The sequence below is a fragment of the Rhinolophus sinicus genome, linkage group LG07 (assembly GCF_036562045.2).
Source record: "Rhinolophus sinicus isolate RSC01 linkage group LG07, ASM3656204v1, whole genome shotgun sequence".
Classification (NCBI taxonomy): Eukaryota; Metazoa; Chordata; class Mammalia; order Chiroptera; family Rhinolophidae; genus Rhinolophus; species Rhinolophus sinicus.
In genome coordinates, this window is record NC_133757.1 from 27,648,212 (window position 1) to 27,672,703 (window position 24,492).

At 43.6% G+C, this 24,492-nt stretch overlaps 1 protein-coding gene across 1 annotated transcript in view; it reads left to right on the forward strand.

The window, feature by feature from the left end:
• Window positions 1-24,492, forward strand: part of PDLIM1 (PDZ and LIM domain 1) — a 40,075-nt gene that overhangs the window by 1,448 nt on the left and 14,135 nt on the right. Inside the window, exons 2-4 of the mRNA XM_019724706.2 lie at window positions 14,561-14,712; window positions 16,298-16,382; window positions 20,195-20,394. Coding sequence (XP_019580265.1) covers window positions 14,561-14,712; window positions 16,298-16,382; window positions 20,195-20,394 — 437 coding nt within the window. The remainder of the gene's footprint in view (window positions 1-14,560; window positions 14,713-16,297; window positions 16,383-20,194; window positions 20,395-24,492) is intronic.

The following is a 24,492-nucleotide window of genomic DNA, read 5'->3' on the forward strand; positions in this document are numbered from 1 at the left end:
TACTGAAGGTGACCCTATACTTGCCTCCCCAGCCATCAGAATCTCTCTCTTTTTGCTTGGAGGGGGTTATGAGGGTGGGGAGGGAAGGGGAAGATCCCTATGGGTGCTTTTGACTTAGTCCCCACCTCCAGCAGCTGAAGGAGTATGTGGGAAGTGCAGGAGGAAAGGAATTAGGGGCCTTCTCTTGGCTTCTCTGCCGCCCACAGTCTTACCCACATTTCTTTCCAGGTGGGCCTAGTGGATTTAGGGAGTCTTCTCTGACCATCCCACACTCTGCGCCCCCCAAAAGGCGATGCCTTATTCAGTTCTTAGGCCCTATCTTCCCCCTGTCTTCCACATGCCATCCCAAGGTGACCTCTTTGATTATTCTCGCAGGCACAGGCTGTCTTCCCAGCCACTGAATTCCTCAAGCGCAGAAACTGTGCCTTCCCCTAATCGGACCCCCACCCCCAAGCCTGACAGAGCTGAATCTGGCCATGCCCAGTAAATCTTTGCAGGCTTATTAATAAATGCTTGTCCAGGGAAGGCACATTTAGACTCGCTTACCTCATAGTCCATTTGTCCCTGCTCTTTGTGTCTATAATTAACCTGTCAGCCCTCTCCACTTCTGAATTTATTATATATGCCATGAAACCTTTTTTTTAAGAAGTAGAAGATAGATTGGCAATCTGTTAAAAGGGCAGTTACCACCTGGCATTTTAACTACTTTAAAAAAATCTCAATGCAAGTGGCACTGTGTAGGAATGATGCTATGTGGTGGAAAACATTGTAAATTCAACAGTTTGTACCTCCGTATATTAATTAATTTATTTATTAACACATGTTTAATGAGCATATACCATATTCCAGAAACTGTGCAAAGCCCTGGGGTCTCAAAAATGAGAGGGCACATCTCCATTTTCAGGTGTGCAGCCTCTAGTGAGGGAAGCTAATCTTGATAATGCCCTTGGCAGGTGCTTTAATTGAAAAGTGAAAGTGGCTCAGGAGGTGACAGTCTCATGCTGACAGTAGTTTCCTTGTTTCTTACACTCATTATTTCCACATGGAAAAATGTGGGCCTCCTCCTGGTAATGGGAAAGGCATTGTCCTAAGGGGGTCCTGAGGGGACCATCTGAGATCTGGTGCTGGTTTGGTGTCTGCTTCTTACTTGAGCTGTACCTGGGATGAGCCTTCTGTTGTCTGAAGCTGCCTTCTTTACCTCTGCTGTGAGTTAAGGAATGGGAAAGTGCTCTATAAACGGTGACTAATCGTGAGGAGGTGTGAGCACTTTGAGAATTACACACACCTTCTGGTTGGCAGGTGTGCTACGTTTATCATCCTAGGCAGATAGTTTGCAGGAATGGTTTTGTATATGTGTAGACTTTGAGCCTCCACACCAAAGGAAACCATAAAATTAGGCTGGTAGAGGAGTGCCTTTTATTTAAATAACTATATTTGCTTTCACCTGCATGAATTATTCTGGTATTGGCCCTAGTCTTTTGTTAAACTGCTAAAGCCTCTGAATATGATTCTGTAATCTGTACTTGAAATTGTTTTTTTTTCTTTTTTAATTTATTTTTAATTGTGAAATAACAAAGTCATAAAATATAAATACATAGCAAGCGATTGTAAAGTACATGATTAATTACCAACCAAGGCAAAAAATAAAACATTGCCGGAACCCCAGAAGCTCACTACACATAACCCTATCCTGACTTATGTTAATCACCTCCTATGGAAAAACCTTGTTTTCCTCTATAGTTTTACCATCTAAATATGCATCCTGAAAACTAGAGCTTAATTTTGCCTGTTTCATACAGAACACATTTTGTGTGTGTGTGTGTGTGTGTGTGTGTGTGTGTGTCTGTGTAGCTTACTTTCACTCTTTAACGTTTTCACCTATTGTGATAAACTTAAAATTTCAGTCTAGGTTTTCAAACTTTAAATGGACATAAACTACTAGCTTTCTTCCTTTCCCAGTTTTTTATTTAAGTCCTCTATCTTGGACTCCCTGTTGATCCGGACACACATTTGCCTCTATCCCTTGAGATTATTTTCTGTCAGTTCCTGCTCCAAATCTATGGTTGTCTATCGCCCAGATTTTTTTTTCTATGTCAATTTCTTATTTCCTCTAGTTACTTTCAAGGGAAGCCTTCAGAGAATTGACACCCATGCGAAAATTGCTGCTCAGTTTATGTTGACTTTCTCCCTTCCAGCAACTGACAAGACAGGAAGGGGTGGGGTCAGAGATAAGGGGATGCTTTTATGGGTAGGAGCTGCTCACTTGCCTCTTGACTCCTGGGGAAGCCTTTGCTAAGAGCACTGTGGTTTTCTGGGGGAATTGCTTAATATCCTAAGGGTGCTTAATAATGAATATTCTGTAGCCAGAGGTTCTTTTCTGAATTTTTTAAAGAGTGTTATTTCCGGACTCAAGTAGGTTTACATCATATCCTAAAGGTCGAAAGAACAGGGCTCATCTGTCAGATTATGAAAAGCAAGAAATGTCCATAAAGCCTCATTGTACATTAATGGCCCTTGCTCTGCACTCCCTCATTCTTTGGAATCGATCACCTGGGAAATATTAGTTACTCCAGTTGATCACTGCTGGTCTAAGGAGAGAGGAGGGAGAGGATGAATTGAAGGGAATAGCTTGTGAGTGAGGGTTTGAGCCTACTGGCCTGAAATTCACCAACCCATGTTTTGACCACCTGATCAGAGACCCTCCCCTTCCCCAACCTTCTGGGTGCCAAAAGTGCTGGTTTGTCTTTGAGGAGAGAGGGGAGAAGAATGGCTTTAAGGTACTGCAGGGTTGCCTGTGACTGAGAGGAGATTGTCATCTAACCACTGGGATCACACTGTCACAGGCTGATCGGGACTGGGAGAAGCATCAAGGAATTGCTCTGGTGCTGAGACTAGGCTTAGACTGGCTTCCAGGCTGTGCTCATTCCAGGCTGTACCTTGCATTGTTCCACGGGGGAGAGCACGGCTGGTCATCTTTGCCTTTTACAGAGAGGAAGTTCAGGTCCCTATAGGTGAGGTAATTTGTTTGAATTTGCATAATTTTTAATTGACTGAACTACTTAATGACCTTGTGAAGGAAAGGGAAGGGACTGGTTAAAATGAACAAAGTGGCTGCGTTAGAAAATTAATTTTTAAAGGATGATTTGATTTCCAGCGTGTTTCAGGAATGTCCAGGGAAGCTGCCAGAACTTCTGTATGATGTCTGGTCAAATGTCCAGCGCAGTGACTCAAACTGAGCTCTAGTCCTGAGCACATTGGGAGACCCTGGGCAAGTCACATACCTTCTCTAGGGCTCAGTTGTATGTAAAGATAAAATAAAATAGTAAACAAACAAGCAAACCCAATGCTTTTGTACTCTTTGAATATAAGGGCCCACTTTTTATTATTAAAAAAAGTCCCAGCCTCGCATATGGCATTAGTTGCACCTTCAACCATGAGTTGATTGAGAAAACTTATTATGAATTTGGAAATGTTTTCAGATGGATTTGTGTTGTTATTCATCTGTGAATATTTGCGATGACTCTTGTGTTAAACACAAGAACCTCCATTTACACTTGAAAGATTTTTTTTTTAAAGATTTTTTTTTAATTGGGGAAGGGGAACAGGACTTTATTGGGGAACAATGTGTACTTCCAGGATTTTTTCCCAAGTCAAGTTGTTGTCCTTTCAATTTTAGTTATGGAGGGTGCCGTTCAGCTTCAAGTTGTTGTCTTTTCAGTCTTAGTTGTGGAGGGCACAGCTCAGCTCCAGGTCTGTTGCTAGTTGCAGGGGGCGCAGCCCATCATCCCTTGCCATTGCAGGAGTCGAACCGGCAACCTTGTGGTTGAGAGGACGCGCTCCAACCAACTGAGCCATCTGAGAGCTCAGCGGCAGCTCAGCTCAAGGTGCCCTGTTCAATCTTAGTTGCAGGGGGCGCTACCCACCCACCATCCCTTGCGGGACTCAAGGAGTTTAACTGGCAACCTTGTGGTTGAGAGCCCACTGGCCCATGTGGGAATCGAACCGGCAGCTCCAACTGCCTGAGCCACCGGGCCAGCCTACACTTGAAAGATTTGTGTGAACACTATTTATTTGATTGGTTTGTGATAATGACTATAGTTAAAATGTATATAAGGCTTTTATATGCCAGGCACTATTCTAAATGCTTAATATATTCTTTCAATAACTTTCACAAGTATCTTGTAAGGCAGATACAATAAAGATACCCATTTTACAGATGAGGAAACTGAGGTATGGAAACATTAAGTACTTTGCCTGTATCATACAGTAGTGAGTGATGGAGCTGGAATTTGATTGAGCAGTCTGGCTTTAGAGTCCATGGCCTTAATCTCTGTGTCATACTGGTATTTTAATAGCAGCTAACATTTATTGAATGCCTATTCTATGGTAGGTGTGCACTTGAATTAGCTTCTTTACTCCCCACAACCCATGACACCCAGACACCACACACACAGTCGGTAAATTGCAGAGCTGGGATTTGAAGCCGGACAGACTGACTGCCAGGCCAGCTTTAACCACAATATTCTGTCTCTTGATAAGCTGTAACTGTCACTAGTTCATTTGGGATCCCAAAGCCTCTGGTGCCCATGAGGGTGGTTGGCCAAGTAGCCTTCCAGCTGGTCTGTGGCCTCAGCCCAAGTGCTCCTGGATCCAGCTCAGAGCATCCCAGAGAGCAGCACCTCCCTTCCCTGTTCCTCCTTGAAAGCCAGAAGCCCTGGCTCCGCCTGGGAGAACTGACAGTCCAGCTATGGATTCTATGCCCATGTGGACAGTGAAGAACAGAAAAGCAGAGAGTTGAAGGGTTGGCCAGAGAAAAGCCTGTCTGGGTGGCGAGGAGGGCGTTTGGGGACAGTTTTTGTGGCAAATGAACATGACCAGGTGGTGGACAGATCTAACTTGCCCAGCCAAGGATGGGCCCAGAAAGTGGCAACCCAGCACGTCCAAAACGAAATATACCCGTGAAATCGTAAGGCAAAAAAGTTAATTTCAGTGTGATGCTTAGCAGCCTGTATGAGTGTTGCTACTGTGACTTGCCTCATTGCGAGGGAACTGGAATGCTCGTCAGTAACTGAGGTCTGTGGTGTACTTTCTCGTCCATAGTACACGGCCTTCTTGATAAATGCCATAAACATTAAACATGCTTTTCTGCAGAACACTCTGGTCTTGTAGGCGGCCAGGTTCTTGACCAAGGACTCAGGGCCTAATTTTTATAGACACGACTTCTCATATCAAGCGAGATAACAATGACATAGGTGTGACATATATAAGATAAAGGTAACTAAAATGCATAGAGATAGATTAAATTTACCTCCATTTCTTTTTCAAAAAAATTCTAAAAACTCAGTTTCTAATGCTAAACATACCCATACCCTGTGAGCCAGCAATTCCAGTTAAAGACTCATTAGAAGTGTCCACATGGGCACCGAAAGCCTTGTCAAGAATTTTCAAAGCAGCACTATCCACAGTTGCCCCAAACTCAAAACCGCTCAAATGTCTAACAGTGCAATGGACAAGTAAATAGTTACATGATGTCAAGCATCGCGGCAATGAGAATGAAGGAATTACAACGATGCACAGGATATGGATGAGACACACACACAAGTACAACTACGAGGGAAAGAAGCCAGACATAAAAGGGTTAACATATTTATATATTAACATGTTTATCATATAGCTCAATATAATTATATTCCTACCAAGTATATGTTGATATAAAAAGCATATAAAATTAATCAGGCAAAATTAATCTGTGGTGTTGGAAGTCAGGATCACGATCACCTTGGCCAGGAAGTTAGTGACGGGAAAGAGGCACGAGGGGACTTCAGAAGTTCAGCTGATGTTCTGTCACTGATTCTGAGAAACTGGTGCTGGTTCCGTGGGCGTGCTCTCTTTGTGAGAATCCATCCAGCTGTATGTTTACGATTTGTGTACCTTACTGTATGCATGTTATATGTCAATAAAAAGTTTACCTAGCAACCCTCTTGCTTGTTATAAAAGATCAAATACTATATAAAAATGTGGGGGTGGCCAGATGGCTCAGTTGGTTAGAGCCCGAGCTCTCAACAACAGGGTTGCCAGTTCAATTCCCACATGGGATGGTGGGCTGTTCCCCCTACAACTGAAGATTGAAAACGGCGACTGGACTTGGAGCTGAGCTGTGCCCTCCACAACTAGACTGAAAGACAACGACTTGGAGCTGATGGGCCCTGGAGAAACACACTGTTCCCCAATATTCCCCAATAAAATTTTTTTAAAAATGTGGAAAGCATAAGGTCAAAGCCTTCCCCACACCCTTCCCCAGTCTTACTTCCCAGAGGTAAACACTGATGCAAACTTTTCCGGACTTTTTCCCCACTCATGTAGCATTTTTTAAATCAAAATACCATATCCAGGTGAACTATTTAGACATTATTGCTTTGTACGTTCTGTCTTATTTTCACTGCAGTTAATCAAGAATGAAAGACATCTTGATGTGGGAAAATGCAATCTGGGTATCGGCCTGATGTGGGTTCAAACCCTGTCTTGTCCATTTATTAGCTGTATATCCTTGGGCAGGGTTAGTCTCTGAAGCCTCAGTGTCCTCATTTGTAGAGTGGGAATAATAGTACCTACTTGTCTTCAAAGGTTGTGGTGAGGATGAAGATGTGTATAGAGAGAGCCAAGCACTATTGCTCACACATAGAAGGCATCTGGAGACAGTGGTACTATTTAAAAAATACTAGTGGTAGCTACTATGTATTGAGTGCTTATATGCCAGTCTTCTAAACTCTTTACACATGTATCCCATTTAATCCTCCCAACAACCTAATGAGGTTGATACTATTATGTTTCACTTGATACATGAGGCATAGAATAACTTAACTTGCCGAAGGTAATGTGTTTAGTTTTTAGATTTTGGGGGATGGTTATTGGAGCTATTTAAATGCACATGGGGTCCTAGGGGCTTGTTTGGAGACTTGAGAAACTCAATGACTTCTTGATAAATAGGGTATCCTGTTTTTCTACTTTTTTTTTTTTTTTTAACTTTTAAGTGTTTTTTGTTTTTTTCCAGGACCCATCAGCTCCAAGTCAAGTAGTTGTTAGTTGTTTCAATCTAGTTGTGGAGGGCACAGCTCACTGGGCCATGCGGTGATTGAACCGGCAACCTTGCTGTTAAGAGCACTGTGCTCTCTCTAACCAACTGAACCAATCGGCCACCTCATTACCTGTTTTTTAATATATTCCTACCTAAGAAATGATGGTTAGTCTTTCAGACTGAGAGCAATAAGTCTCTGAACTGTCACCCCTTAGTGTTAATAGCTTCCTTTTGCATCGAGCATGAGTGAAGCTGGATTAAGGTACAACTCCTCTACAAGTACCTGAACCTTACTTTATTGCCTCATTTCCTTGAGAAAATAGTTATAGAGTAACCAAGAGCGTTTTGAAACATTCTTGGGGTTTTCAGGCCAACCTGTATAAGCTCATACAGTTTCTGTGGCTATAATGTGGCTCACAGCCTGTGCCATAGCCCCGGCCCACAAACAAACTGAGTCAGAAATCTGACTAAAGGGGGTTCAAAGTCTACATCTAAATGGCATACTGCAGAGCTGGGTCCTGCTTTGTCAAACCCCAGCTTGAAATCTTTTAAACTTATGCCTGAATAGTTTGACAGCTATTAAGTCAACAGACGTTGTCCGTCAAGGCCCATGGCACTGAGATTGAACTTGAATTCCAAATATCTTTCTTCCAGTCTTGTTTTGTGTAATACCAAATTATAACTGTATTTATGCTATCTCACCTACTTATAAGAAGGATTCAAGGTGATTTACAACACCAAAACACATATTGGCAATATTTAAAACATAAGAACACATGCAGTAAGATTTAACAAAAAATTGCAACATAGAAGAGGAAAGAGATGTGTCAGGACCTGTAAATCAGGTGGTTTCTGAAATTGCATACTACATTTAGCTGTGAGTTTTCTGGCCAAGGCAAAATAGGAACCATGTTGAGTTATTTAGACATCTGGAATGAAATTACTTCGACAATACTCCATTTGCATAGCACCTTCAAGATGATGACCAACATTATAGGGACAGTATTTTTTTTTTTTACTCTGTTTTGGTAAGCGAGAAATACTACTCTAACGGATGTTTCTTTCAAGGGCCTGCTATTAATATGTACTTTAATAGGAGTGTAAGCCCTTGAAGTTGTTTCTGGAGGAGCTGAAATTTAGGTCTAAGTATTTTTTATTTACCTGATGATTTAATGTCATTCAGGGAGAGAGCTTCGGGGGAAAGGATAGTTAGCATCCCCTTCGAAGTTTCCAAACCTGATAATAAGCACCAGAATTTTTTGGGAAGCTTTAAAAAAATATGTAAATTCCTGGGTCCTACTGTGTAGACCTTCTTCAGTAGATCTGAGGTGGGGTGTGGGGTCTATTTATATTTTTAAAACCACCAGGGGATCTGATGACTAATTTGTCTGGGAACGATTGCCTCATCCTTACAAATATCAGAGTTTTTGGTGAGCTGGATTAATTTCTGGCCTAAGGTTTAGATGTCAGTTCCAAGGGCCAAGGTTATCATTGTTCTGTGAGCATTCAGGAAAGTGACCTGTATTCCTGTCCAGGGGTAAAAGTCAGAGAACCTTCTGAATAGACAGAACTTTTCCCTGGGGGTGTGGGGGGAGGAAGCTCTGCATCAGAACTGTTTAAACTATTTTACAAATAGTTGGTTAAAACTTTTATTCTGTCAGAGGATGACAGTACAATTTGTCATCTAGATGGGAACTCTTGAGAGTGAAATGGGAGTGCTTTTGACAATTAGGATGGGAAAATAGGTTACTCTCCTGGGCAAGCCAGGGTCTCTTATAATCCTAGTCATAAAATGTTTCTACATATAATGTTGCTTTACATAACTTTTTAACTAGGCCAGTGGTTGGTTACAAACACGTTTGCATGAAGGGGTCAGGAGGCAACATAAATGAGTTTTGACTCCAAGGTGAGGTAGTAAGAAAATTAAATTAATAGCTGCAAAAATGATGAGAACTGGTACCAGATTTCTGTGTTGGGGGCAATAGAGTGTGGTGGGGCTGTGGTTAAAGGGAGAGCACGTGCCCCATCGAGAGGGGTCAGGTTCTGCAGCTGGTGCCGATTTGTTGCCATATGGGAATATAGGTTCAGAATTGCTTGATTTTTCATAAGAAGCTGAGAATTGAGGGTTTTGTATGAAATTTACCAATGTGTAAATATTGGCAAGTAATTTAAATTAAAAAAAAAAAAAGACCTCAAGATTGTGGGCTGGATTCATTTCTTGGACCATCAGCTTTCAATCTTGAGCCTGGGGAGTTGTAGGCACCCCATCTAGGCTGTCAACTAAACACGTAATTTTAATGGAACTGCCTTCTGAAAAGTCCACTTCCCAGTGGCCGGCCTGGGGGCTGCCTGGGCGACCCCCTGTATGGGTCTCTTCCTTTGAAGTGCAATTATGAGAGTACTGTGAAATTCAGTCACCTTAATCTAGCAGGACTAAGGCTCAGTGGTTGTGTCTTGGCAGTAACTGGGCAGCCACGTCAGATGTTATGTTTAAATTCCTTTGTCATTCCCCATTGTTTTCCAGATAAAGTACAATCTTCTTAGAAGGAAAATAACAGGGCTCTTAGAGGCCTGGTCTGTGTTTACGTCTCCAGCCTCATCTCCTTCCTTTCCCTTCACTTCCTGTGCTAGTCCACATGCTGTTCCTGTAACTTGCCATGCTCTTTCCCACCTCCTGTAGTGCTTAGGCACAGTTTTAAGCAACACCTCCTCCAGGGAGTCTTCCCTGATTCCACCCATATCGTTCCATTGCCTCTTTGCTTGCAACTCATTAGCAGTTGTATATGTCTGCACCCCCCCAACCCCACCCCGATTTTGGGAGTTCCTGTTGGCAGGCACCATCCTTTTCACATCTGTATTCCAGTGCCTTGTGTGGTTCCTGGAATCTACAAAGAATAGCTCATATTTCTAGAGCTCAGTGTGCTCTGCCTGAATAATCTCATGTAATCCTCACATTAGGAGTGTTATCACTGATGTCAGGAGTGTTATCATCCCTGTTTCATAGATGAGAAGAGTGCGGCACACAGAGGTGAAATATCCCACCCAGAGTCACTTGGCTTACAAGTGGCAGAGACAGGACTTGAACTCTGGTCATCTGACTTCGGAAGCCATATCTTAACAAGCTACACTGTCTTTCAGAATGTACATGAAGAATGACTGGTGAATGAATGAATGAGAGAGAGGAGGGATAAAGTAGAAACATGCCATTATTTCAGAGGAAGAAGGTTGCCTCTTCATTTGTCATGGCTAGTGGGTACAAATCGAGTTCTGTATAATAGCAATATTTCATTATTTAGATGTAAGTTGAAAAAAACGGGAGAGATGCACCATAGTCCTATTCTGTGCCATTTAGAAATGGTATTAAACTCTTCAAAATCTTACATACTCAGGAGTCTGACCGCAATGTTTTAAAGATGTTTTAGGGACTTGCAGAATAGGGCAAGTGTACTGGCTGGGCTCTGAGCAGTGTCTGCCTGGGGCAGGGGCAGGAAGGAGGGAGACATGAGTGAATTCTACAGAAAATGGCGGGTTCTTGAATGGAAATTGTTGTGCCATTTATTCTCACGCAGCAGGAGTTGTGTGATGGAGTTTGTCTGGTCTCTGGGGAAGAAAGCTGGAAGAGGGTTTTTGAGGATGTCCGTTAACTAATGGGTCTGTTTCTTTGGAGGAGAGGATAGGATTTCTTTTTTAGAAATTGAAACTGACTCCATTATGAGGTGGTTCTGATGGAATTTGACGGTCAGGAGGAAATTCCAATAGACCGTGTGGTATACTGGGTTAAGTGGATGGACTCTGGAGCCCCACAGCCTGCCACTCAGCAGCTATATAATCTCAGGCAAACCACTTAATCCCTGTGCCTCCATTTCCTCATTGGTAATGATGCAATAATATTGCCCGCCTAGTAGTATCACCTGAGGATTGGTAAGTTAACCCTTGCTAAGTACTTAAACTATGCTTGGCGCGTAATAAGCACTTGTTAACTAATGGCTATGATTATGAGGAATAGTTAGAGTGTTGTAAGAGTTGGAGTCCACTGGTCAAGATGGAAACTAACTAATGTGGGAGACACAGGCCCTTGTCTCCTAAGGCCCTTTTTGGTTTTGTGTTCCGATTCGGTTATGTTATAAGGGGTGAAGTTACTTGGCCCCAGCTCAGTACAGAGCAGTTGAGAGGACTGTCCTATGGTGGGAAGCAGGGGTCTGTGACACTCCGGTACCTTTCGTGGAAGGCCACAGACGATGAATCTCCTAAATTCTGGATTTCTCTTTGGCTCTGGCAGTTGGGCTTGTATCATCTGCTGATGGCATCGTGGTAAAGCAGAAAGGGAATGGAATTTGGAATAAAGGGATCTGGTGTCAAGTTCAGGCTCAAGCCTTTAGATGTGTGAACTTGAATCAGTCAAGCTTCTGTGAGTTAATTTCATCATCTGCAAAAGTTATATGTTGGTGGTAAGGTCATCATTATTCAAATCTCAAATAGGAGATGGTATGTGAAAGGGCTCTGTAAAAGGCAAATCTATAATTTGTTCAAATCCATTTTTTTTTAAACCAATAACTCATGAAAGAATGTGAGTTTAATCTGTTTATGTGTGATTCCATCCAAGTCCCATCTGATGATGTTGTCTTGTACTTTCTAAGATTTCCTTTGGTTTCCCATCAGTTTGGCTTAAAAAAATAAAAATCAGAACAAACTACAGGATGGCCAGGCCATGATTACTCAGGCTCAGGGCTCTTAAGACGGGTTCTAGCTTGTCCAGGACCTGTCCGGATATACTTAGCAGAAATGCCTCTCCCACATGACAGTTTGAACCAAATGCTGGAAATTACAGAGTTCTTAGCAGCTGAGCATATGAAATTAAAAGAAACTTTCTGTTGTTATCTTTTCAAACCTTTCCCCCACTCCTTATCTCATCATTTTAGTTTTGTGAGTGGTCATATGCCGGGACAGTGATACTGAGGGAAATGGTTATTTGATCCATTTTGAAATAGTCATTTTTTAAAGGATAAAATGAAGTAGCACGATTACATATTTAACAACACTAGCTATTCCAGATTCAATCATTCATTGGATTAATATATATTGAGTACTACTATGTGCCATTCACTGTGCTGGGCACTGGGGATACCACGGCGCCAAAGGCAGACAAAAATCCTGCCCTCACACACCTTACTGTTTAGCAGGCCCTTAGACAGTAAATAAATAAACTCAGCATATAGATGTATAAACCGAATAGGACAGGTGCCATGATGAAGAAGAACAGTGTATCAAAAGGACGATGAGGGGAATCTAACTTCTATTACAGGTCAGGGAAGGCCTCTCTGAGAAGGGTCATTTAAGCTGAGACCTGAAGGATGGATGAGAAGTTAATCAGGGGGAGGTTATAGCAAGTGCTAAGGTCCTGAGGTGGGAAAGAAACAAGCAAGACCCCTGTGGCTAGAGCGAGGTGAGGGAATGGCATGATGAGGGTGAGAGGGGAGGCACGGTCCTTGGGACTTTGCTGATGATTTTGGATTTTATCCCAGGGGACTGCTCTTTACCACTGTTAGATTTGGTCCTGATAAATGAGTTCAATCAAGCTGCTCTCTCTGGAGGTAGAGTTTGCGAACCCAGAAGCCCTGCCAATCCCCAATACAGTGATGCACAAGGCCATTTTTAAAACCAGGGGTCTGTATTGTTCTTTAGAAAAAGTGACATATACATGAAGTCATACCAGATCAATCTTCTCAGAAAGACAGGCAGAAAATGAGAGGAATTTTTGTACTGCGTGTACTGGGTGATTCAGAGGTTAGCTCCACCATGTTGACTGAAAGGAGAGCAGCCTGTTGCCTGTCTGAATGTCTTTTCCCAGTAGCTGGATGAGAAGTAGGTCTGACCTTGGATCAGGGCTTTCATTTTCTAAAGGCCAGCTCTCTGGTAGACAAATGATGGGAAAGCCAGAAAGAAAGGTTAGGGGGTCAGGGTCTCTGCACTGGTTTCCACATCCTGCTACATTCCCGGAGAGTTTTGCCTGATAAAGTCATAGTCCGTCGGAGCCAGAAGGGACCTCAAGGATCAAGTCACCCACCCTTCATTTTATGGGGTCAGGGTACTGATGAGGAGATGGACCATGGCAGCACCAGCCACCTCAGAAGGGTCAGCATTTTCAGTTTGGTGAAGGCTGATTGGAAACTGGCTGCTGAAAACTGCATCAGATACAGAGGCTTAGGGCATGAGCTTTTGTCTGGCTTGAAGGGCCTTGAAGGGCCTTTTACCTGTGGTTTAGCCTTGCAGAGATACCCAAGTGTTCATAAGGTCTTCCTCAGTGGGTTTCCAGGAGTCAAGGGCCTTCTCCAAGGGTGGGGTGGGGTGGGGGAGGGAGGCCAGAACCCTGTGAGCGCTGGGAGTCTAAGTCTGTTACCCCTACGCTGCTCCGGGGGGCTTGGAAGTCCCATCGAGGAAGGTCTTCTATGTCAAAGTCATGGGCTGACCCTGCGATGATAGTAATATTTTTAGTATACCTTGGTTTAGAAAATAACCTAATAAAAAATTTCCCTGAAGTTAGTACTGCTTCAAAATGAGTTTGTATTTTGTTCATCACAACAGCCCCTCTATTTACTTGAAAAGTAGTCGTACGTTTTTGTGTGAGGCATGATATTTATTCAGTCCACATACAATGCTCAGTAGACAGATGCGTTTTGATGACCCATTCCAGTAATTGACTGGCTTCCCCCAGCCATTGGTGGCCTGTAAATTTGGAACTGCTGGTTCAGAAGCATCAGCCTGCAGAAAACCAGCCACGTATAGAGAATGACCGTAATCATAGTCAACTTCTTGGGTGGGAGAAAATGAACCAGTGTAAGTCCATACTACCAGATTTTAAACTGTTTTTATTACTTTTTTCTTTTAATGATGAAAATAATTCAAGCTCATTGTAAAAACCAGACAGATTACAGAAATGTGTAACTGAACAATTTGGTGTGCAGTGTTCCAGTTTTGTTCTGTGCATAAATAGCATATTATGTAGATTTTTATAGAAACAGGATATTACTGAACATAATATTCTCTTACGTGTGTGTGTGTGTGTGTGTGTGTGTGTGTGTTTAAATGTAATTGGTAACTTATTTTAAGGAAGCAGTAAGGTTCAGTAGGAGGAACATTGGGTCTGGTTTCAGGGTTTGAGTCCTAGCTCTGTAATTTACTAGTTGGATAGGATCCCAGGTAAGTCACAGACCTTTCTAAGCCTCAGTTCCAGGTCTCTAAAATGGGGACTGGTGTTTATCCTCCTTTCTCACAAGGTTGTTGTAAGGATCCACTGAGATGGTATATAGAGAAGGACTCTTAAACCATAAATATAAAGGATTGTTGTTATTGACATTTATGATTTCAGTCCTCTTTCCTTTTTAAATGCTTTGATCCATATCCATGAATACTTAACCTGGTGGTAACTTACTCAGTGGTTGCCTTGGAGATGAGTAATAACTAGCCTGTTTTTTTTTATTTTTCCAGGTCACTCCTGGAAGCAAGGCTGCTATAGCGAATTTATGTATTGGAGATGTAATCACAGCCATTGATGGGGAAAATACTAGCAATATGACGCACTTGGAAGCTCAGAACAAAATCAAGGGCTGCATAGACAACATAACTCTCACGGTAGCCAGGTAAAGCCGGTGGAAACGCCCATTCATTTCTGATGGACTGGAAGCTGTTTGTGGGCAGGGGCTGCCTCATCCATCTCAGAATCACCTACACCCCGACCTCCACGCCATGTATATTGTAGGGAGGGGGAAATGTCTGTGGAATTGGACTTTCTCATTTCCTCAGTACTTTTCACAGTGCTTCTTACAGTGCGGGTGATTTTCTCTAAGATACCTGCGTTTTCACTTGGTCTAGCACAACTAACCAAAATTTTGAAGAAGTAGCATCAGCTAAATATTGTCAGGTGTCATGAAATGAAATCTTCTTCCTGGAAACCATTGAGAATCTGCTTAGGATGCAGCTGCCGCCACATGCGCTGAGCAGTGGGCACTGCACAGATGACAATGACAGAGAAAGACAACAACACACTAGACAGAGCGCTGAGTGTAAGTTGAAGTATGCTAAGAGAGGAGGGCTGAATGTTCTCAACAGGTTGGCGTGTGAGGAGGCCGCACTGGGAGCTGTCTAGGGGGTCGAATTCCTGTTCTTCTCTTGTGGAGTCTTGAAAGGGGCCCTGCGGGGCCAGTTCTGGAGTGACTTGGTTCAACCTTTATGGCTCCCTATTTCCGGTGGGATCAAATTCACATTTTCATTCTGATCTCCTGTTATGTTAACCTGCTCTTTAATGTCTCATTAACCTTAGTTTCTACAGCTCTTCATCATGAATCTTTTGTGCAGGTTCTTAGCTCTGAAGTAGGCTTTTGGCTTTCTTCTACCTGGTGCCACAGAACTGGTGGAAGGACCCAGTGTGGGGCTGGATGTCAAAATATTTTGTACACTTCAGTGCCCTACCCCCTTGGGAGGGGAACCATTTTATTACTACCCCTTGAGAGCACATTTACCTCATTCTCGTCTCCATGTCTGTCTCAGTCCGAAGCCTCTCCTTCGAGTCCTAATTAAAGACATTTATCCGTTCATTCATTCATAGATTAATTGATTTTTGGTTCATTTACCAGAAAATTGACCATGTTCACCTTGTATATATTAGGCACTGCTAAGCACTCTGTCAACACTAAGATAAGTACAAATTTTCTCTACCTATACGAGAGAAAAACAAGACACACTAATGGAAACCAAGACGAGACTGAGATTGTTGCTGTGTGATGGGTACAAAGAAATGCTTGGCAAGCTCAAAAAAGGAAGCATCACTTTTCTTGGGTCCAGTCAAGCTGCATGAGTATGTTGGTTATCTGGTTTGGATCAGGAACACTGGGAGAGAGAAGAGAAGCTTGTTCTGTCCTGAGCAGAGATGGGCAGCGTGAGGCATGCTCAGGAGCAAGGAGGAGGCCAGTTGTGGCTGGGGGTCAGCGACACCGAGTGTAGTGAGGGAGGGCAAGGCCAGAGAGGTCCTCGCAGCTTGGGAAGCCTCTCAGGGCTGAGCGTGGGCAACCATCGGACATGACATCAGAGTGGTACTTTCAAAAGATCACCCTGGTGGCAGATTGGTAGTTCAGACGCTAGTGGTCAGGCCCGAGAGGGCATTGTCCCACTCTGCTTTTAGTATAATTTCTTCAGTATGAATGAAACAGCTTTGTCAATCTCTTACAGATCTGAACATAAAGTCTGGTCACCTCTGGTGACAGAGGAAGGGAAACGTCATCCCTACAAAATGAACTTAGCCTCTGAACCGCAAGTAAGTACTTGTTCACCTTTGCCACTCCTCTCACTACCCACAGTCTTTTCTGCTTTTCACTTAGCTTAACACACTCCCATTTTTTTCTCCTGCTCTGAAGGTCTGGAGATAAAAAAACAAAAAACAAACAAACAAAAAAACCGACAGGGAGAGAGCCCTCCACTGTCACTACTGCGTCCTGGCTCTTGTTCAGTTCTTCCCGTAAAGGAACTGTGGGAGGAAAGGCCTGGAAAACCCCAAGGCAGTGACACTGGCTTGGACTGGAAGCGGGGTAGGAAGGCGATCTGGGCGGCGGGTGGAAGCCTTCCTGTGCAGAATAACGTGGCAGGATAGTGTAAAATAAAGGAGCTGCCTTGGATCATTATGGATTTCAGATACAAGTGAATCATGCCAGGGATGAAAGTAAATTGGGGTCCCGAGGCCTAGTACTTTAGTAGTAGACTCTGCTTCTCCTCCTGGTATCCCACTATCTGGTTTCCATGATCTGTAGGGTGGAAATCTCTATTTGTGTTATGATGAGACTTCCAGTGAGACCTTAAAATGACTAAAATGAAGTGGTAATTCATATTGAAAAATGTGGTAGGGAGTCAATGCACAATTTGTCAGGCACATAGAATTTCCTGGGACAGTAGACTGACCTAGGACCCTGTATTTGTAACTAAATCTCTCAGTATTTAAGAGTATAGGTGATTTTATTTCTTCACATTAATTTCATCTTCTGAGTAATATACAGTGAATGGTATTCTTTTGAAATAAAGGAAAAACACTTAAAGAATATATAGAACATCTTTGTAAAATTTCTCGTGCCTGACATGCTCCTTTTCACAAAGTATGTGTCCACTGGATAAATTAATGAATTATTAATAAGTTAGTAAGTAAGTGGATAATGGCTTTGGAAAACTTCTTTTAGACTAATGTATGATTGTTATCTCTTTAATCCAATTAAAGATTTGGACTTTCATTTTTTTTCTAAATGGACACTAGTTTTTATGATGAATTGAGATACAATCAAGATAACATAGCTAGCTATCTTTTATACATAAAACAGACACTTGTATGAAATTGAACTCACTGGGTACATTAGTGTGGGTAAATTGAGTGGTTGTATGTAAGACATATTTTCTCAAGTGGCTTCCATTAAAATGTCGGAAATCTAGTCACACAAGTTTTTTTCCGTTAATATAATAAAAATCATACTTAAGAATTCTAAGAGTAACATTTCAGGATCATTTTGCATCTGACATTTCAAAGCAGACATGAACACATTATTCTGTACAGCTCCTGTTAGGAAAGTTCATAAAATGGCGCTCAGTCTATAAACTGGCAGTTCTGCAAACTAATTTAAAACATGCTGTAGTTATTTCAGATTTCCAAGGGAGTTCTCAGCCACTTCATTACATTTACTATAAATAAATGTTATAAAATATATGAGAACTTAATGTGTTAAGTTCTCATACATTTTATAATACAGAAGGAATGATTTTGTTTTAATTTGGTCTGTTTAAAATCCTAGTTTTCACTTGAATAAGGTAATACTTAAATTTCAATTATACTTGAATTTTCATCTTAAACATTTATCATCTGGTTTCCTGTATTAATATTTTGAAGGTAGTTCTCATCAGATTAAGTTCTCAAATACTTTAACATCTAACTTGAGTATATTTTTCTTTTGATTCCAATAATTCTTTGTATGAAAAACTTCCCACCTCTCATTTTTTCAAAATTTTCCACTTCCAGTCATTCTTAAATAGAGGAATGAGTAGGAGCAGAGTTCATGTATAATTAAAAGATCTGTTAGTTCATGGAATGCCAACCAACACCCCAGCTTATCTGAGGTCATAGCAGTTACACACCTAGTTTACATTTCCTCATTATTGAGTTTCCAGGCGACTGATAAATACAAAGCCCAAACAATTACATCATCCCTTCCAAAAGGCAGGCCCTGAACTACCCGCCTGACTTCTGGAAAGACCAGTATTCACATGGGGTTAGAGATATTTCGTTTATGTACAAAACAGATACATTCTTGGAAGAGTCTCTATAAAGTGAAAACCAGAATTTCCCACCTGAATTTTCTACTGACTTCCATTCTCATTGGAAATGTGTTTCTATGGAGGGAGAAGGGAATGGACATTGGTTGAGTGTTTGCTGTGTACCAGGCACTGTGCTTGGCACACTAATATTTCACACCAAGTCCTTGTGAAAGAAGCTTTACTTACTTCATGTCGAAGATGAGAAATGGGCAGACAGAGAGGTATAAGTGACCAAAGCTGAACAGGAAGTAACAGGGAAAACTGAGCCAAAACAGAAATATAAGGGCTCTTCCCTGGTGCTCAGCATTCCATGCTGCTCCTAGGAATTGCTGTGGGAAAGGAGAGAGGAGGAAAGAAGTGCAGTCCTGGCTGCAGTGCTGCGTCTTTCCCACAGGCTAACTGACATGGACCGAAGTCCCAGGCCACCCATCTGCTAGTCTGCTGCTGCCGTTCATGGCTCCATAGTATCCCTTGCGCTAGTTGGGCCATAACATTTACTTAACCATTCTTTGATTACTGCTAAACTTATTTTCTTAACTAATTACACTTCCCTTTTTGTGAATGACCTGCGTGTTCTTAGCTTTTGCCCAATGTGGACAAAATCAACTCAACATAATTTATACGTTAAAACCTCGCTTGTTAAAGAGGGTGATCATCTCAATAGTGAAAAAGAAATCTTAATCACAAGAATATTTTCACGTTGTCTTTTATTGTGTATCAGTACACAGTAAATTAGGGTGGTACTTTTCATTGTAATGTTTCCAAAGAAAGCGTGAAAGATTTGAAGCTTTAGTGTACAAAGAAAAAGGAAGAGCAATAGAGGACAGGAACTGAGGGGGAGGGAGGGACACAGTTGTTTCAGGTCTGGGTGTTAAGAAAGAGACCAGGGTTGAGGAAGATTTCTGGGGAACTCAGAAAACATGGTGCATGTTGAGTTTCATAGGCTGCATGGAGCATGCTGTCGCCTGGGAGCCAGGGCTGACCCAGAACGCCTGGGTAGAGAAAAACACTGTGCTAAAGGCATGTTAGTGTAAAAAGTTTTGGCTGTTTGTAAAGAAACTCTGAGGTACTGTGGCTGTAGTAATTATCCATGACTCCTGGCTGGCCAGTGGGGGTGGAGGGCACTTTCTCAAATTACAGAAGGAGGGGAATGAGCACAGGAAGAACTCCAAGTCCTTTCCTGCAGCTCCCCTGGTCACCGCCCTTGTAACAGGTATCTCCTGCCTTCCATCTGATTAGCTTTGTCGTTCTCCCACAACAGACCACAGATCCTGAATTCTCTTTAGCCCCCTTCTGCGGGCGGACTGAGGCCATCTCTGCCTAGTCAGCAGCTGCTTCACCCTGTGCCACCACAGTCCTTATTTTGTTTGTCTAACCCTCTGCAGTCTGGGTCCTTTGTCTTCCACCTTTTATCATCTCCTGCTCTGCACTGACTGAAGCGACTGCCTGTACTTCTCTTCCTGGCACCTTAATCTCCCTGGAATGTGCCCTGAAAGGAAGTTTCAGCTCCAACTTGGATACTGACAGCCCAAGGTATCAAAGAGTGTCCTGCCCAGGGCACCCCCGGAGGAACAGAGGCCTCACAGGGCCTCAGGGAGGTAACAGAAGGCAGAGTTCGGTGGTATGTCAGAGCCTTCAGCTAAAGTTTGGTGTTGAGCCAGGGTCATTGTAGCTCATCCAGACTCCTCTCTCCCTGGTTCTTGGTCTGCACTGTCCATCGAGGGGTGTACATTGGATGGCACCCCCGCCCCTGATTTGTCCTCTGATCTCTGCCCGCAGGAGGTCCTGCACATAGGAAGTGCCCACAATCGGAGTGCCATGCCCTTCACCGCCTCGCCTGCCTCCAGCTCGGTCCCTAGGGTCATCACAAACCAGTACAACAACCCCTCGGGCCTCTACTCCTCTGAAAACATCTCCAACTTCAACAGCGCCTTGGAGTCAAAGACAGCAGCCAGTGGACCAGAGACAAATGGCAGAGAGTAAGTAGGCCTGTGGATTCTCCTCCAGGCCGGTCCTGGAGGGCTTTTCACACCAGGACGAGGCTTGCCCAGGCCCGTGAGAGAAGGTTGAGCCACTAGCCCAGGGAGAAAGTGGTCTGCTTTAGCACAGTTCTTTCTGTGTTCATTTTCCTTATCTCTAACAAGGGGGAATACAGCCTGCCTTGTCGGGTTGCTATAAAAATAAGAAGTAACCAGTAAAATGCGCAGTACTGTGTCTGGCACAGACTCATCAGTTATTCGCTGAGACCTATGTGATTATTGTCCTGATTTCCATGGTCGTTGTCATCTTCTAAGTGACCGTACTCCTTCCCGAGCAGCCCTGCTACCTCCTGAGAAATTCTTCTGTATTTGCAGTTTGAGGTTTCTGCTTCTGTTCACCATCTCATCCAAGCAAGGGAGAAGTACTTCATGATGCAATTTTTGGTGAAGCAGTGTTTGCTTTTCTCCCTAGAGTGGCTAGTGGAAATAATAGAAAGAAGAGAAGTCTGTGAGGATATAAATGTGTGTCTATAGGAACAGGTTCTGATCTGGAGACAGAGGCAGAGGTGGGTTTGCCCAGGAGAGAGTGGGGGCTGCCGGTGGGCAGTGTGGAGAGGTCTAAGGAAGCATCTTGCTCAGGACTAGGGAGGCCTGTCCCTTACTGTCACTGACCGTTTGACCACAGCCACCTCTGTCTTTATCCAACGTATCCTCCAGATCTCAGGAGGGGACCCAGTGTCTGTTCCATCTCAAACTCTTTGAAGATGAATCCAGAAACACTAGGAATAACCACAGCTCGTGGCAAAGAACTGGGTTTTAGGATGGAGAGTAAGAGATGGCACGTTTTCTGGGGGCGAAAGGGGATGGACTGTCTAGGTCACCAATTGCCGTGTCAAATGCCTAAAGGTGGCAGAGACGATAAGGACCATGAGAGCTCTGAGTGCAAACAGGGCAGCAGAATGGCCCATGGCAGCTGGCCAGTGCATGCCTCATTCAGAGGGGCACCTACTCCTTGGCTCCAGCCAGACACCCCATGCTGGCCTAGGAGTCCCTTTTCTGCAGATTAATTTCATTGAAACAGTTGAAATGAAATGCCTCTTTTTAGCTGAGATTTCCTGATCTTTAAATGTTGGTGACAGGCAAATTTGTTGGGAAATACCGTGTGGTCCAAACTTGCCTGATCTCTCAGTATCTTTCCCACTTGGAATCTGCAGTTAGTTAGTTCTGAAGCCCGTTTTGCCGTTCAGTTTCTCCCTGATTCCTTCCCCTTTAAGAAGAGTCGGCCCAGTTCTTCGGATGATGAAATTGCAAACCTGTTACTTCAGATGCAGGTTATAAACGATTAAGGCACAAAAGGTTCCAAATGACTTAAATGTTTGGAAAGGGCTGGCGTGGGGACCTCTTGAGGGCTTCTTGACCCTACCGTGCAAATAGTCCCCCTCACCCAAAAAGGACACCCAGACATTATTGGGCACCCACTGCATGCAGGCCCCTGTGCCCATCCCTGAAATACACTGTGATTTCCTCTTAAGTTTCTAAGAGTGTAATAGGGGAGACTTTGCTATGTGACTTTGGCTTTACAAGATGTTAAAGGTCCCTGGCATTTGTTGCAGTAACCAAGGCCAAGTGGCTACTAATGCTGCTGCTTTCCTCAGATTCTGATTTCCGTAGTGTCTTACTGGCTTGACTATGGGGGCATTTGGGGTACCTGAGAAAGAACGCCATGCTAAGCCCCCCACGATTTCCATGGACATACCCTGAAGGGAAGCTTTCTCTCCAGCAGTTCAGGGGAGCTGAGTGATGGAAACACGGCGGGTCCCTGATTCCTGTCCTTTCGTGCTGGGGGAGGCTGAGAATGGGACCCTCTTTTACTGTCCCAGAGTGGAACGTTCCATTCTCTGGATTTAATCACCCAGGAAATGACACATCCTTAATTGAAAGAGCTGCTATGCACTGGGGGAAATATGGGGCTGGGAAGTATTTTTAGTGCGGCCTTGGCCATTATTCCTTCATTAATGTCTTCTTTCTTCTTCTCTCTTGCTCCCCGCCTGCTCCCTCCCCTCAGTCTGAAAGAATTAAATCTGAAACTGTCTGGATAGTGTGCAAGCCTCTCCTCCCGCCCCTGTCCCCTCCTGTCACGGATCTTTTTGCTGCAACAGCCTCTGCGTCTTTATCAAAATTCTCCTTCCAGATTTTCTCAGCAGAGGGGCCCAGGTCCTGCTTCATTCCAAACTCTTTGAGGATAAATCCGGGCACAGTGAGAATACCAGCAGCCCACAGCCGAGGAATTGCCCGAACGGGCTGTGTTGCCTGTGTGTGGGTTGGATGACTGGCCTGTTCCTAGAGAGGCCACGTGTGCACTCTCAGCAAAGGAATATTCTCCTGCAAACCCAGCAGCCACCGGGTAACTAACCTTGATTGCTCTGTCAGCAGAAGTCCCAAGCCTCTTTCACCCCCGCTGTTTTAGTCTGAAATCTGCTGAGGTTCCAGAATTGGCTCACTTCATACTTTGCCTCTGAGGTCATCACTGACGCCCTGGGGCTCACTCTGTTTCTTTGTCCAGTGTACTTCAAAGCGGCCTGGGTGTGTGTGTGTGTGTGTGGTGTGTCTGTCTGTCTGTCTTGTAGGACTTCCCCAGGGCCGTCTCCATCAGACAAGAACTCAAGACAGCGTTGTCATTTCCTAATTTAACTGGAAAGGCAGGCGAGAGGGTGTTATCTGCCCCATCCTCCCAGCACCCACACAGCTGAGTGGGAGGGAGAGCCTTTGGGTCAGTTCAGCTTAACAGTCAGTTATTGAGTGCCTACTGTGTACCAAGTGAGTGGAGGAAATGTTGCCCTGTTCAGCACTAAGCTTTCACCTGTCCTCTGACCTCTTTCAACTGAATTTAGGGGCTCTGGTCATTTTCTGTTGATTGGGGGCTTGGATTTCATTGTATATGATGCTGCTTGATACTTTCCTAAAGGTACAGGCTTCATAGATAGAGGGGCCTAAGCTTGAATCTAGCTCTGCCTTTTACTAGCTCTGTGATCTTGGGCAAATCAGGAAACAACTCTGAAACTCGGTTTTCTTATCATGAAGTGCAGGTAATAAATACTACCTTACCACTAAGTTATTGAGAGAACAAAATGAGATGAGTATAAAGCACCCAGCATCGTACCTGGCCCCTGGTAGGTGCTCAGCAAATGCCCGTTATTACTGATTTTACTGCCCACGAGGAACTTCATACCCATCACTTCGGAGTACCAGGGGCTTCCCCTAGGAGGACGGAAGCATGTAGGCAGATGTCCTGGAGAACATTTTGCTTGTGACTTATGGAAACCTTTCTTTCCCAGCATTGTAGCTTCAGGCCAGCCAACCAGTGCAGTTACTCACCTTCCTGATGTAGTTAGTGGTGGTCTCCTCGTGGAAGAATCGGTGGCTCCCATAATCAACACAGTAGTCCCAAGATACTGGTTCTTCTAAGTTGTGTTCTTAGGCAATCCCCCCCATATACTTATGAGTCAGATTTCTAAGCAGGTGCAGTGGAAATAAAGAGATGCATTGTTCTATTAAAATGATGTGAGGGATTATGTTAAGCCTGACTCATTCAGAGCTGGATCAGAAGCAAACCTCTATCGTGAAGGTGGCTGCTTGCCCCTACTAGCTAACCTTGCCACAGCCCGCAGAGAATTGGCTCTGAATCTGGGTGTTCCTCCTTCTTCTCCTGGGGCCCATAATTACTCCTCTGGTTTCTTATTACAGACCCAACCTCTAGGCCTTTGAACACAGAAACGTAGGGAGCATTCTGGCCAGGCTCCTCTTCTACAAATGATTATGTAGGGTTACCCAGAGTTGCATTTTTTTGTGAACATTACGGTAACGTGGTTGGAGCATCTTAGACATGAAGGGTTTTTCTGAGTCAGCCTCCATAAAAATCAGGTACTAAAATCTCTTCTACCTCATGTCCAGTTAGTGCTTAACTTCCAGCGTTTGGGGAAAGGATTTCTTAACATTCATTAAACTTGTTATTTTGAGGTAAGTGTAGCTCCACAGGTAGTTTTAGAAAAGAATTGAGAGGTCCGTAGGCCCAGTTTCCCTCCATGGTAACATCTTGAA